We start from the raw sequence: 14,105 nt of genomic DNA on the forward strand, positions 1-14,105 counted from the left end.
TTTTTTTTTCATTGTCTTTTTTTTTTTCTTTTTGTTCTTTTCCTTTTTATTTTTTCTCTTTCTATTTTTTTTCTCTATTTTCTATTACTCTCCTTCTTTTTTGTATTTTTCTCCTTTTTCTCACATTTTTTCTCCTTTTTTTTTCTTTTTTTTCTCCTTCTTTTCATTTGTGCGAACTAGCAAACATAAATAGAAGTGTAAACTATAAAATATAAATACAAAGGCGAATTACAGCATACAAATACAAGTGGGAACTATAAAATACAAATACAAATGCGAACTATAACATATAGATACAGGTTTGAGCTATCATTTGTATTTTTTAATTATTGAAAATGAACGATTGATTTTCTTTTTACGAATATTTATTTGTATTTATTTATACGAAATGTATTTATTGATACAAATAAGTACAATTTAAATTTTTATAAAAATACTATATGTATTTGTATTTTTAAAATCATTGGTTTCATTTGTTTGTAATTGTATTTGTATCAAGTGATATTTATTTACAAATACGAATAATAATTTTGACATACAAATACAAAACGGTACATTTGTATCAAATGATACATTCCATATTTATATATTTTAGAATCAAGAAAATACAATTAATGTATTTACTTGTTTGTATACAAATACAAATGATAAATTATACATAATCACAACTAATACAATATGCAATCAACTTACAAATACAAAATAATTCTTTAAAAATAAAAAGACATCGACAAAAATAGAATACAAATTCAAATATAATCTAAATATACAAACACAATAAAATCATAATACAAATATAATCCAATATAATATACAGTCAATTATAAAATACAAATACAAAACAGTTCTTTAAAATACAAGTGCGAATTATATAAAATATAAATGATGGTGCAAACTAACAAATACAAATACAAGTGCGAACTATAAAATACAAATATAAATGCGAACTACAAAATACAAATACAAGCGAGAACTTTAAAATACAAATACAAATATAGTTGTATCAGTGAATACAAAAATATAAGTGACGGTGTGACTACAAATAGATAAACAATTATGGTATTTACGTTATCATCAATGTCTTATGCTCGAATAGTTATATTTTTTAAAAATACAAAAAATATAAAATAGAATAAAAAAATGATAAAGAAAATAAGTAGAAAAAAGAAAACAGAAAAAAAAAAGAGATAGAAGAGAGAAAAAATATATATATAAAAAATAAAAAAATAAAAATAGAAAAAATTAGAAAAAAGAAGAAGAAAAAACTAGGAAAAAACGAAAAATAAAAAATAAAAAAAATAAAAAAATGATAGTGTTTTTGACAAAACTAAATATGTAGTGTATTTATATTTTTATGAATATAGATCACTAAGTAAAAGTGAATACAACGGCCGTGAATCGAATACAACAGCTAAATGATACTGTATTTATATTTTATATGAATACAGATTATTGATAAAATCGAATACAACGGGCGTAAATTGAATACAACGGCTATAAATGGTAATTATGTAAAATATAACTATGAAAAATGAGTTTTCTAGCAAAATAGAGCTATTTTTGAAAGATCCTTCATAGTAAGAAACTTATTTAATATATGGATAGTTTATTCACAATCCACTAAATAAAGAAAATTATAATGTAAAAAATATTAACCTGAATCTAAAGATTAATAGGCCACATATTGTGATAAAACTGTTGAGAACTCTTCACCTTTAATTAAACTAGTCAAGTATACGTGATTTGCACGTGAGTCTCGTGTTGATAAATAAAATTATCTAAAAATAGCAATAATATTATATCTATTTAAAAGATATAATTTGACACTATAAGTATTTTATCTTAGTCAATAAAAGTATATATATACAATGAAAAATTTAATGAATAAAAAATTTTTGCTTGTCAAAAAAAAAAGATGTAGAGAAAAATTAAGCTATAGAGGAGCGTTTGTCATACCTATGCGTCATATTAAATTTAAACAAAAATATTATTAGTATTCTACAATCCATTTTAGGGCTTAGACTAATATTCATGATATAAACTATAACAACAAAAGGAGAAAAAATTCGGAAAATTAAGAGAGTGCAAATAACAAAACACTATAAGAATATACTATTATCTTTCGATCTTGTCCAACATCACTTATCTATCTTGCTACAACTAATGGTCGTACATGGACAAATGTTTTACACTCTTCAATTACTCAAAATCAATATTATATATGTCTTTAATAGAAGAACGTACATAATTAAATGTAAATATTTACCTGATACACTTACGAAAACATCATGATACACACTGAAAGTGTTAACCTCAATTGCTTTGTGACTAATAAATTAACCCACATATGATCGATAAAAAAAAAATATTGAGAGAATAATTTCCTTCTAAATAATAAGTGTAAATATCGATAGATTATCTAACTTTCGAAAATAATATATCGTATGTTAATTTAAATTGGTAGAAGTTATACCTCAATTATCCGTGTTCTTTTGAAGCTTTGAATTTGAATTAAAATTTTCATTATTATCACATTCTTTCAGGCAAGGTCACACCTATCAAACATAAATTATAGCAGAATCTCAAAAATTAAGGATAGAATCGCAAAATACCACAAATCACACGTAAAACACATAGCTATGCAACTAAAACAACGTTTAAAAGTAACGAACAACCTAATAAAAGAAATTTAAAGTGCAACGAAAATACAAATTAAATAGAAAAGCAAAGAGACGAATACTAGGATGCTAGCTTTAAAAAAGAGAATTTACTTAATTTATTTTCTATTTTAAGTAAAATTCAAAAAAATCTCCTATTTTTGTTAAATTATTGTTGAAAAGAGTCTTACAAATTATTGGTTATTATTTATATTTGGTCACGTAAAATTCTTTTTTTTTTTTTTTAAAAGATTAATATATAGTTCCTCAAATATAAATTAATCACTGAAAATTAATAATAATTTTTATTATGTTTAAATAAGGAAAGATTTAATAACCAATTTTTAGTAGGACACCTAAAATATTATAAAATAATTAAATAATAATTTAGTAAAATTGTAAATGACAGTTTTATCTATTGCAGAGTCTTTTAATGAAGGGACAAAAGTTCAAATCATTTTTCTAAGGGCCTTCACACTTTTAATATATTATAGATTATAGATATAAATTATAGCTTATAGATATAAATATAGATATAGATTATAGATATCGATGTTTTAGGTTTGTGTCCTTCGTATAAAAAAAGATAAAAGTTACATAAATATGAATCATTTTGAAATTATTTTATATTTCAACTCTTTTCAATATTAATAAAACTTCCTGATTTAGTTTATACAATACATTATATTCTTCCGAATACTTTACCCTTATTTTACACTGATACATCATATTTTTTTGTTATGTGTCTGAGTTTTAGAGAGAAAAAGAGAAAATATGAGATGATATAATTAAATAAAAGAGTAGGAATTTTTAGTAGATATAATAAGTCAAGTAATGTTATTATTTTTTTCATAAAAAATCTTGTTGGGAGCGTCAACTCAGAAATGGACCATGCAATTTCCCTAGAAATGAGTTTTGTAATATGCAAATTCAAATTAATCGAATTTCATTAAAAATATCAAACACCAAGTAAAAACAAAAACAAATAAACATTTTAATCCTAGAAATTCTATAATTATTATAATAAAAATAATAAATTTTAAATTCTAATTCCACCTGCAACTACTTCCTGAAAAGAAAGAAAATGAATATTTTGAGATTATCTCACTATCCTAAGAAACGTTACTACAAGTAAGGTCAATGTCGTAAACAAAAAAGAGAAATTTGTTTGTGACACAAAATAACCAAACATGAATGCATTAATTACAATCTACCATTGCCATCAATTTCTTCACCTATTTCTTGAGATATACCCCTTCCCCATTTTCACAACGACCCCACTCCACTAGACTTTTTTTTTTTAACTTATTTCGTCTCAATTTATTTGATTTAATTTTTATTTTATTCGTTTCTTATATTTATAGCAATTCTTTAGTTTTAATTTTTTTTTTTTTTAATATGATGTAGCATTTAAAATCACACGATTAAAAAATACTCTTTCATTCAATTTTATTTGATACATTTGCCTTTTAAGTTCGTCCCATAACGAATATCCCCTTACTGTAATTAACAAATTGTAACTTTAAAATTTTCTCTGTCCTTTTTGTTTCTACAGTTTCTTTTTCTCTATCTTATAAAGGCTGATGACAATGTTAACATAACATGGTTACAGACCAATTTGCAAGAACCTGTTCCCTGTATTACTTTGGTTTTTGCATGGTTTGGTTGGTGGGGTATTGGATCCAATGCCTTTAACTAAATGTTTTTAGTAGTCCAATGTGTTTTTCATTTTAAAAATTTCAGCAAAAAAAACAAAACTATTTTTTTAATAGTAGCATAATGTACACAAATCATTGTTTTGCGAAGCATTTTTGGGTGTCTCTGCAATCTCTGAACTCTTGTCACGTGTAGTTAAGCCAAAAAATATTCAAGAAACCCAAAACCCAAGTCTTCAAATTCTTTATACTATCTGCGTATTTGGGACAAATTTTTATTTTTTTTTGGCTTCTCGTAAGACTGCGTATAGTAAAATTTTGTGATGTGATTCGACCTTTTAAGAGTGTCGCAGTGGAAGTTTTAGTATATCGGGCTTGTTTTTTTTTTTTTTTTTTTTACATTAGAAGTGGAAGTACTAATGAACAGTGACAAAGTGTAGTGATGGTGAATTGGTGATGAGGAGGCTTAGGTGTTGTATCGTGGATGTATAGTTTTGTTTGTGGTCAAGGTTTTTGTTGTTGTTATTGATGATAATGACAGTAATTGGCGCCTTTAGTTGTTCATTTACATTCTTTGAAAGTGGTGGTGGTAGATCTGATGATTCTGGTGTTGATAGTGATCTTGTTAAATCTCTACAGACAGAAGTGAATTGTGTTTTGGATTTTTTGGACTTCAAGATTCTATCAAATGAAAAGGACTTCACTTTTGTCCTATGAAAAAACAAATCAACACTTCATTTTTTTCACTCTCCATTTTTGCTTGCTTTGTAGTGGATCCCTTTTGTGTCAAGAATCCACTTTGACAACACCCAACCAATTCAAGAATCCATTTTTGCTCTCTAGTAGATCACTTTAGTGCCAAGAATCCATTTTTAGCTCTCCATTTTGCACTTGCTAGTTTCCCATTCATCAATAGTGATACCCCCCATCCCCCACCCCAACCAAATCAAGAATCCATTTTGTGTCAAGGCTCCATTTTGAACTTTCTAGTTGCCCATTCATCAATGGTGACACCCCTCAACCAAATCAAGAATCCATTTTTGCCTCTCCAGTAAGACCCCCTTTAGTGTCAAGACTCCATTTTTAGCTCCATTTTGGACTTTCTAGTTTCCCTATTCATCAATTGTAACTTCCCCCAATCCAACCAAATCAAGAATCTATTTTTGCTATGCAGTGGATCCCTTTAGTCAGATAGCGTGAGCTTTAGTATACCGAACTGCCCTTTTCTTAGATCCCTTTAGTGTCAAGACTCCATTTCTAAACTCTCCATTTTGAACTTCCCACTTCTCCATTCATCAATAGTGACACCCCAACCAAATCAAGAATCCATTTTTGCATCCCTTTAGTGCCAAGACTTCATTTTTAGTGCTCAAAATGTCAAGTTCAATGAATATCAAGAACCCCCTTTTCCCCCATAGTTAGCACAATCTAGGAAACATCAATTTCAATGGAAATCAAGAACCCATTTTTGTTTTTTATTTTCACAATATTTTCCATAGTTTCCCCCCTAGTAAAATCGGGTGATACTGAAGCTTTGCTAGCATTGAAAGCCACAATAGACCCTTCAGATATTCTAGATTGGAAAAAGGAAACTGATTTATGCCAATGGCAAGGTGTAAAAGAATGCATGAAAGGAAGAGTAACAAAACTTGTAATTGAAAATCTCAATTTGAGTGGCACATTGGACCAAAATGCGCTCAATCAGTTAGATCAATTGCGAGTTTTATCCTTCAAAGGGAACTCGATTTCTGGCGAAATCCCGGACCTTAATGGACTTTTTAATCTGAAGTCTCTTTTCCTCAACAGCAACAACTTTTCTGGTGAGTTTCCAGTGACAGTGACTTCCCTCCATCGTATCAAAGTACTTGTTCTTGCTGGAAACAAACTCTCCGGTGACATTCCTCTGTCGTTAACGAACTTATCTCGGTTGTATGTTCTTTATCTTGAAGATAATCAGTTCACTGGTGAAATCCCACCCTTGAATCAGCCTAGTTTGAGATTCTTGAATGTGTCAAATAATCAATTTTCAGGCCAAATAACGGAGACTCCAGTGATTTCTCGGTTCAATGAATCGTCTTTCGCTGGAAATGTGAATCTATGTGGAGCACAATTGCATAATAATTGTACTTCAACTAGTCCATCATATCCAATTATTCCAGAAAATGTATCCCATCATCATAAAAGAAGCAAAAAGCTTATCATCATCATCGTCCCCGTTGTCGTTGGAATCTTGATCCTCTGCATTTTGGCGGGGATTTTGATAGCATGTGTTAGAAAAAGAAGAAGAAAAACTCGAGATGGAAAGAGCAAAGAAGTTGAAGATGGTGGAGGAGGCGGGGCCGGAGGGGGAGAAGAGGGGACAAGTCGCGGTGGCAATGGTGATGGTGGTAGGGATGGTAATAATGGTGGAAAAGAAGGTGCATTTTCATGGGATCAAGGAAGTGGAGGATTAGGTACATTGGTGTTTTGTGGACCAGGTGATCAACAAATGAATTACAGTTTAGAGGATTTGTTGAAAGCATCAGCTGAGACATTAGGGAGGGGTATAATAGGAAGTACATATAAAGCTGTGATGGAATCCGGCTACATTGTGACTGTGAAACGGTTGAGGGATTCGAGGTTTCCGAGGTTAGAGGAGTTCCGGCGACATGTGGAAATTATTGGTAGGCTAAGACATCCTAACTTGGTCCCACTACGAGCGTATTTTCAAGCTAAGGAAGAACGTTTACTCGTTTATGATTATTTCCCTAATGGCAGCCTCTTCTCCCTCGTTCATGGTACGTACTCCGTTGTTCATTTATTTATTTATACATTTGGCTGTTATCTTTGTATTTTGCTGTTATCCGTTTTGTGGAATTATACTGGGTGTTCATAGTGTTTTGCTGTTATCAGTTAGTGGGACTGAACTCGTAAATAGTGAAAGAAGAAAAGAGGGGGATGGTGAGCTCGTGAGTAGTGAAAGGAAGAAAATCAGGGTAGTTGAGTTCTTGAGTACTAGCGAAAGAAAAAAGGTGGGATAGATTTGGCGGGATGAACTTGCACTGGAGTTGTGTAAGGTGAAATTAAGATGAGGAGAAATAACTTGTTTACATCTTGTATATACATCAAATGTTTTGAGCCGAGGGTCTATCGGAAACAACCTCTCTACTTCTTTCGAGGTAGTGGTATGGACTGCGTACATTCTACCCTCCCCAGACCCCACTAGGTGGGAATATACTGGATTTGTTGTTGTTGTTGATATACATCAAATCAATAGATGCATTACATGTGTTTTTTTCTTACCAAATTAGTTATCGAATAGTTAGTTACCGCCTAGTGCTTCTCTCTTGAGGTTAAGCTAGTTTAGTTTTGTGCAAAGTGGGGACAAGTTCTTTTCCATTAGATCACTAGGCTATAACTCAATCTCTTAAAGATTCGGCTCCTTTAATGACGTGACCTTTTCTTATATTGAATTCAAATTTGCGACCTCCCTCTTTACGCTTGGCTGTTTTGTGGGGAACATTTGAGGACTTAAGTGTCCTTTATTTTCCTATTTTTTGTGTTTATATTCATGTATTTGCATATTTTCCTTGAATTGTTTTGCATTTTAATATGCTTTTTTGATCTCCTTCAGTTTTCTGTCTTTTTACTTTTTGTTTTTTTGTTAACTTTGAATAATTTCCATATAATTGGTTTGGTAGTGTATCACTTTCTGGTCTCTCCTGTGGGTTCTGTTTGGTGATGGTGGGGAAGAGAGGGCCAACACAGGAAGCTTGTAGGAACCAACAAAGAAAATGAGACGAAAATGAGGCAAGCATTAGAAATTTAGTTAGCTGTCCAAGGAGGACAAATATGTAAATCGCAAATGAAGTTTCCAAACTTACTTTGGTATACTGATGAGAAGATTATAGAAAAATATTACAGCATACCCTGTGTAATCCCACCAGTAGGGTCTGGGGAGGGTTGCATGTATGCAGCCTTGCCCCTACCTTGTGAAGATAGAGAGGCTGTTTCGATGGACCCTCGGTTCAAGTATTTTGAATTATAGAAAAATATTATTTTCTTTAAATTATTTAGTTACCAAAAAAAAGGTCAAATAACTAAACTCTTCTCATCTTGGCTCTACGGACTACGGATGTCATTTTATTTATACAAATAGAGGACAAAAAGCAAATGGGGAGTATAGCTCTCCACCTTTTGTAGTCTTACACAAGATGATGTTTCATGCAACTGGATTGTGAAAATGATAGGCCTTCTGGCAAGAGGAAGCTCAAAATAGGAATCAAAACAATGATGTCAATGCTTCACTCATATATTTCGTCCTTGCCATTTACTGCATAGAGCCAAAACAGTTCACCATATATAGAGGTGACATATGATACTTTAAAATTAGAAAGACAAAATCATAGTTTTCTGCAATAACTTGACTATAATGTTGATCAGCAGTTTTGCTTGGTTTTCAGAGTTCTGAATGGTACAACTAAAGGACCATAATATTGCTCTGATTTGCTTATGTAAGAACTTCTTTGCCTGTGCTGATTTCATGACTTGTATGGTAAGCTGTTTATCGCTAAGTTGACTGTTGAACTTCCAACGAAACTGGGAAAAGAAAATGTTTTCTCCAGAATCATAAAAGAACATAAATGAAAATTTTCAAATTAGTTATCTTACACATGCGTTTCTTGTTCATCGACTACTTAGTATTTTGTTGTAGTTGTTGTTTCTTTTCTCAAACTGTGTTGTCATGCTCTCTATAGTATTTTGCCATAGCTTTTCCACTTCGTCATTTCTTTTTTCGATTTGCTTTGAATTGCTTTTCCTGGAGCCAATGGTCTACCGGAAACAACCTCTCTACCTCCCAAGGTAGGGGTAAGGTAAGGTCTGAATACACTGGGTATGTTGTTGTTGTTATTTTACACACACACTGACGCACAAAACGGATAACCATGTGCCTACATGCCAACATATATATACACACACAACACAGACAGATACATATATAAATGAACTTATTGTTTTTATGATGATAAAATGTATGCATCTCTCTCCCCCTCGCTCTATATGTGTGAGTTTATGTATGCATGTGTTTATTTGTATAAACAATACACACACACACACATATGTATGTATAAATAAGTATGTGCTAAAAGTTTGTCAAAAATCTTGTTTTGTCTGACCATTACCTTTCCAAATCCTGATGGTTATGTTCTTTGTCCTTGGTTCAACTTTTAAGACATTACAATGGCTGATTGCATGATCCTGTTCATCTTTGGACTTTCTGAATCCGCTCTACATCTTTCACGGGTTTCCGGAACCTAAATAAGCCTAGTAAAGATAAAAGTGACCGAAATAAGTCGTGTATTTAAAGTGGTACCAAAATAGGGGTAGTGCACTAATTTAGTGCGCTATACCTTAAATTTTAACGGCCTGAAGTTAACACCTTTTAACCTTTAAAAATCTACATAACGCACTAAATTAGTGCGCTATGCATTATTTCAAACATAGCGCACTAATTTAGCGCATCAGTGTGCTATGCTTTATTTTATATACTATGCATTATTTTAAACATAGCGCGCTAAAAGTGCGTAAAATATTTCATAGCGCACTAAATTAGTGTATTATGGTTTATTTTATACATAGCGCACTATTTTAGTGCGTTATTTAGCTTACTCCTACCCCAATTTCTGCGTTATTGCATACTTTTTTCACATGTTTTTTTTACACTTTGGTACTTGATGTGACATATCAATAGTGTACAAAAATAGTGCACTATGCATATTTGTTCATATTTTTTGCCCCCAAAGCTCTTGAGAACTCTATATAAATATGCCCCAAATATGTAAACTTCACCATATTCTTTCAACTCTACTTTGTTCATCATAGTTCTTCAATTGAATCCCAAAATAATGTCTACTGAACAAACTGTTAAGGTTTCAATTTTTTGAGACGGTGAAATTATTCATGAGGGTAATATTGTATATTATAATTGCCCCCCACCCTCAGTGCAACATTAAGTATCCAATTTCAATTGGCTACAGACAATTTCGTTCTTCTATTTATAAAAAGATAGGTGTTAGAAGTGCATCAGACAATGCCCAAACTCCTCCTTAGCATAAGTATTAGTAAATTATGGGATTGAATTATCTATGATGACGAGTCGTTGATTGACTTTTTGAGGGCTCCTTTTGAGTATAAAGATCAAATCAAGCTAAATATTCTTCAAGTTTATGTTAGGAAGGAGCCTAGGACTCGTTGTCCACACTCTCCTTCACGAACTGATGTCTACACGCAGCCTGAAAATCCAACTACTTTTGGTAGAACCGCACACTATTCTGGTGCGATATAATCCCATGTAGGCCTCCCAACATAGTCAAAACCCTTGATCGCATGAATGTGATATGATTGTCATTTACCACATTGCATGTTCTTTCTGTTTCATTAACGATGTGAATATTACCTCCACGACTATGGTGCGTTTGAATGTCTTCACTTCAAGTATGTTCTCTCTCTAAAGATAACTGATGAGAGTGTGACGCGATGCCCTTTTCCTGTTAGCCTCAAATCGTTTGAATGGTTTTGGCATTCATCGTTGTTCTTTAGTCAATAATCGTCTCGCATATGCTGATCGTTGAACAAGACGCTCCACAACCCGCCTGAAAGTCATTCTGACCATTGCAGTAACTGGTGGCCCCTAGTTTGCCAGTAGAGAAGCAATCTTTGAAGATCATGTGACCTTTGAACTAGATCATCTGCTATTTGTCTTCTAACATCTGCTAACCATCTCTTGTTCTCATCACATTTATCTTGTGATGATAGTTGAGATGTCCTAAAGTTGCTTTGTTCCAACTAAACTGAAGTTGCACCTAGGTTGAATTCCAGAGTGTGTCCAGTGTGGTATTTACTTTTCTCCCTTAAAGTAGAATGCGGTACACCAGTGACGAGAGACCAAAAAGTTATATATCATATAAACTATTGCCAATTGACATGCTGAACACCAGGATCAATACCTGTAGTCCTTTAGAGTGGAGTAGCAAGTTGGAAATAATCAATAATAAGGTAATCTTGATGCTAGTCTCTTTTCCAAGTAAAGTTGCAGTGATGAGTGAAGGCATTGAAAGTAAGTTGCTTTGTGAGACCATTAGACCATTTCAGGCACTGACTCACCTAAGAAGGAGGCGCAAAGGTAAAGGCATACCTAAGATTCTTGGAATAAGAAGAACGCGGAGGTGCTTTATTGTTTCCTAGCCATTATATACTCTGTGTGAAAGCTCTGAATGCCGAGTAGCTCACTAAATCTCCCGAAGAATGTCACCTCGAACTGAATACCAACTATGGGCTTGCTAGTACTAGGATCTGCATCAAAAGATGCATCAAGATTAGTATGAGTACGAAAATACATGTACTCCACCTCAAATAGTGTGTTTTCGTATCTTGTTACTAGTCATTTCAAGGCCACATCCAAAGTTTTAATACATCGGGTTTCTATAGTCATGATTGGAATTGTAGTGGTTTCGGCTTTTTAACATGATTAGAGATGGGGTGGCAGTTGCACTTTTGAAGAGAATATTAAAATTAGCTGGCTCTCTTGTTTTCAAGTATTTTGACAACCAATATATTTTATTTTCGGATAATATTCCAGATGATAGCTATGTTATATTTTTATGATTTGCTAACTTTTTCAGGAACGAGGGCTAATAGTGGTTCAAAGCCTCTTCATTGGACCTCCTGTCTCAAAATTGCAGAGGACGTGGCTACTGGATTGCTTCATATCCATCAGAACCCTGGACTGACTCATGGAAACTTGAAATCATCAAATGTTCTCTTAGGGTCCGACTTTGAATCATGTCTTACGGATTACGGCCTCATGCCATTTAGGAATCCAGATTCTCCAGAGGAATCAGGTGCTTCTTCCCTCTTCTACAGAGCTCCTGAATGTCGTGACATTCGAAGGCCAGTGACCCATCAAGCTGATGTCTACAGCTTTGGTGTCCTTCTGTTGGAGCTCCTCACGGGAAAAACTCCTTTCCAAGATCTTGTTCAAGAACACGGATCAGACATACCGAGGTGGGTAAGATCTGTTCGAGAAGAAGAAACTGAATCAGGTGATGAACCTGCCTCTAGTAACGAAGCTTCAGAAGAGAAACTCGGTGCTCTCTTAAACGTTGCCATGGCTTGTGTTTCACTTGTACCTGAGAATCGACCCACAATGAAGGATGTTTTGAGGATGATCCGGGATGCTAGAGCAGAAGCTCAAGGGTCCTCTAATAGCAGTGACCATTCGCCAGGACGATGGTCAGATACCATCCAAAGCTTGCCAAGAGATGATCATTTGAGCATATGAGTTTGTAATATACTTATGGAGGCTCGGAATAACATGTCTTGATTCTTTTGGTAGGCAGAAGTGTCTTTGTAAGTTAAGCATCATCGGCGAATTTGAGTTCTCAGGGATTTGTTGATTCAGTTCTTGCAAGTCCAAGGACTTGCTACGTTTCTTATTTTTTTCTATAGGTTTAGCTGCCTGTATGTACGAGATTTGCTTTTGTACCACTTGATTGACATTCATCAGTTTATGATCCTTGCTAGCATGTTTTGTTAGGATTGTAATTGTAATTGAGGTTCCAACACTTTCTTTTAACAAAGTTAATTGTTTGTATCCAACGTCATGTTTTTCATTCAAGATTCTCCAACTTAAGGAGATGGTTGATAAAATAGTAAGAGCATAGCACACAAAAGCGTGTTATTAAGTGGAGAAGAATAAAAAAATAGACTAATGATCTGCTGAGCTTGCAGTCTTAAATTAACGATATGTAAAAGTATTAAAATATTTTTAAAATATTGTGGTCTTATATAGAAAACTAGAATTAAATAGTTATAAAAAAAAGACTTGAAACAGAATTAAGAAGAAAAATAAGATAAACAAATTAAGACAACGAGAATCCTGACCTCTTTCTACCTTATTTTAACTTACGGAAAAATCAGGATTTCACGTTGACTTTATTTATATTTTACTCCATGCATCATTTTTACTTATCACATTTTGATTCAGCGTGCTCATTAAAAAAATAATAATTGACATGATTATTTTATTACACTAACCCTATCAATTAGTGTTTAGTATTAGGTATTAGTAAATAATTTGGAGAATAAGTAAGTAATGCTAAGGGTAAAACACGAAAAAAATAATTTTTTTTTTTTGATATGCCAAAATTAATAAAGAAAAATGAAAATTTATTTTCGAAATAAGTGATAAGTAAAAATAAACGGACGAATCACATTCATTCGCATTAATGCTAAGTCATGCCTCTTGCTGTCTTATTTAGGTTTTTAATCACTGAGATTTTATTAATAATTAAATGCATTCCCGTTTGGGCTCAAATGACTTGACTTTAGTGAATGAGTAATTACACGGTAAAATAAGACAAATAATGCAAATTGAATATTGAAGTTAGCTATGTTCTTAGCTTTTTAGTTGTTTTCCTAAATGATAGATCTCCAATTAGTTTGTGTACACTTAGATTAATTTCATACATTATTTGTTACTTTTTATCAACATAAATATGATTAATTCTGTTCATTAAAGTTTTTACTGTTTTACGGGGTATATGTTATCGCGCAAACTTACAGTCATCACTCCCTTGTATGCTATTTTTCTAGTTTTTTTGAATGTGTTAGTAGTTACTGTTTGCCCAAAATCAGTGATTCGAAATGACAATCGAATTTGTATTCGAAGTTCAAAGGCATACAGGTTATGATGACCAAAAAATTATTCTTGATGTTAATAACTTGCTAATGAACGTAATTAGAAACAATATGT

At 32.5% G+C, this 14,105-nt stretch overlaps 1 protein-coding gene across 1 annotated transcript; it reads left to right on the forward strand.

Moving 5' to 3' along the window:
• Positions 1–4,160: 4,160 nt before the first annotated feature.
• LOC107870435 (inactive leucine-rich repeat receptor-like serine/threonine-protein kinase At1g60630) lies at positions 4,161–12,949 on the forward strand. The gene is made up of 2 exons (XM_016716970.2): positions 4,161–7,089; positions 11,974–12,949. Exons 1-2 carry the CDS (start codon positions 5,760–5,762, stop codon positions 12,630–12,632), a joined length of 1,989 nt encoding a protein of 662 aa, XP_016572456.1. The 5' UTR covers positions 4,161–5,759; the 3' UTR covers positions 12,633–12,949.
• The last annotated feature ends 1,156 nt before the right edge of the window (positions 12,950–14,105 follow it).

This window comes from Capsicum annuum, chromosome 5 (assembly GCF_002878395.1).
Source record: "Capsicum annuum cultivar UCD-10X-F1 chromosome 5, UCD10Xv1.1, whole genome shotgun sequence".
In the NCBI taxonomy this organism is placed as follows: Eukaryota; Viridiplantae; Streptophyta; class Magnoliopsida; order Solanales; family Solanaceae; genus Capsicum; species Capsicum annuum.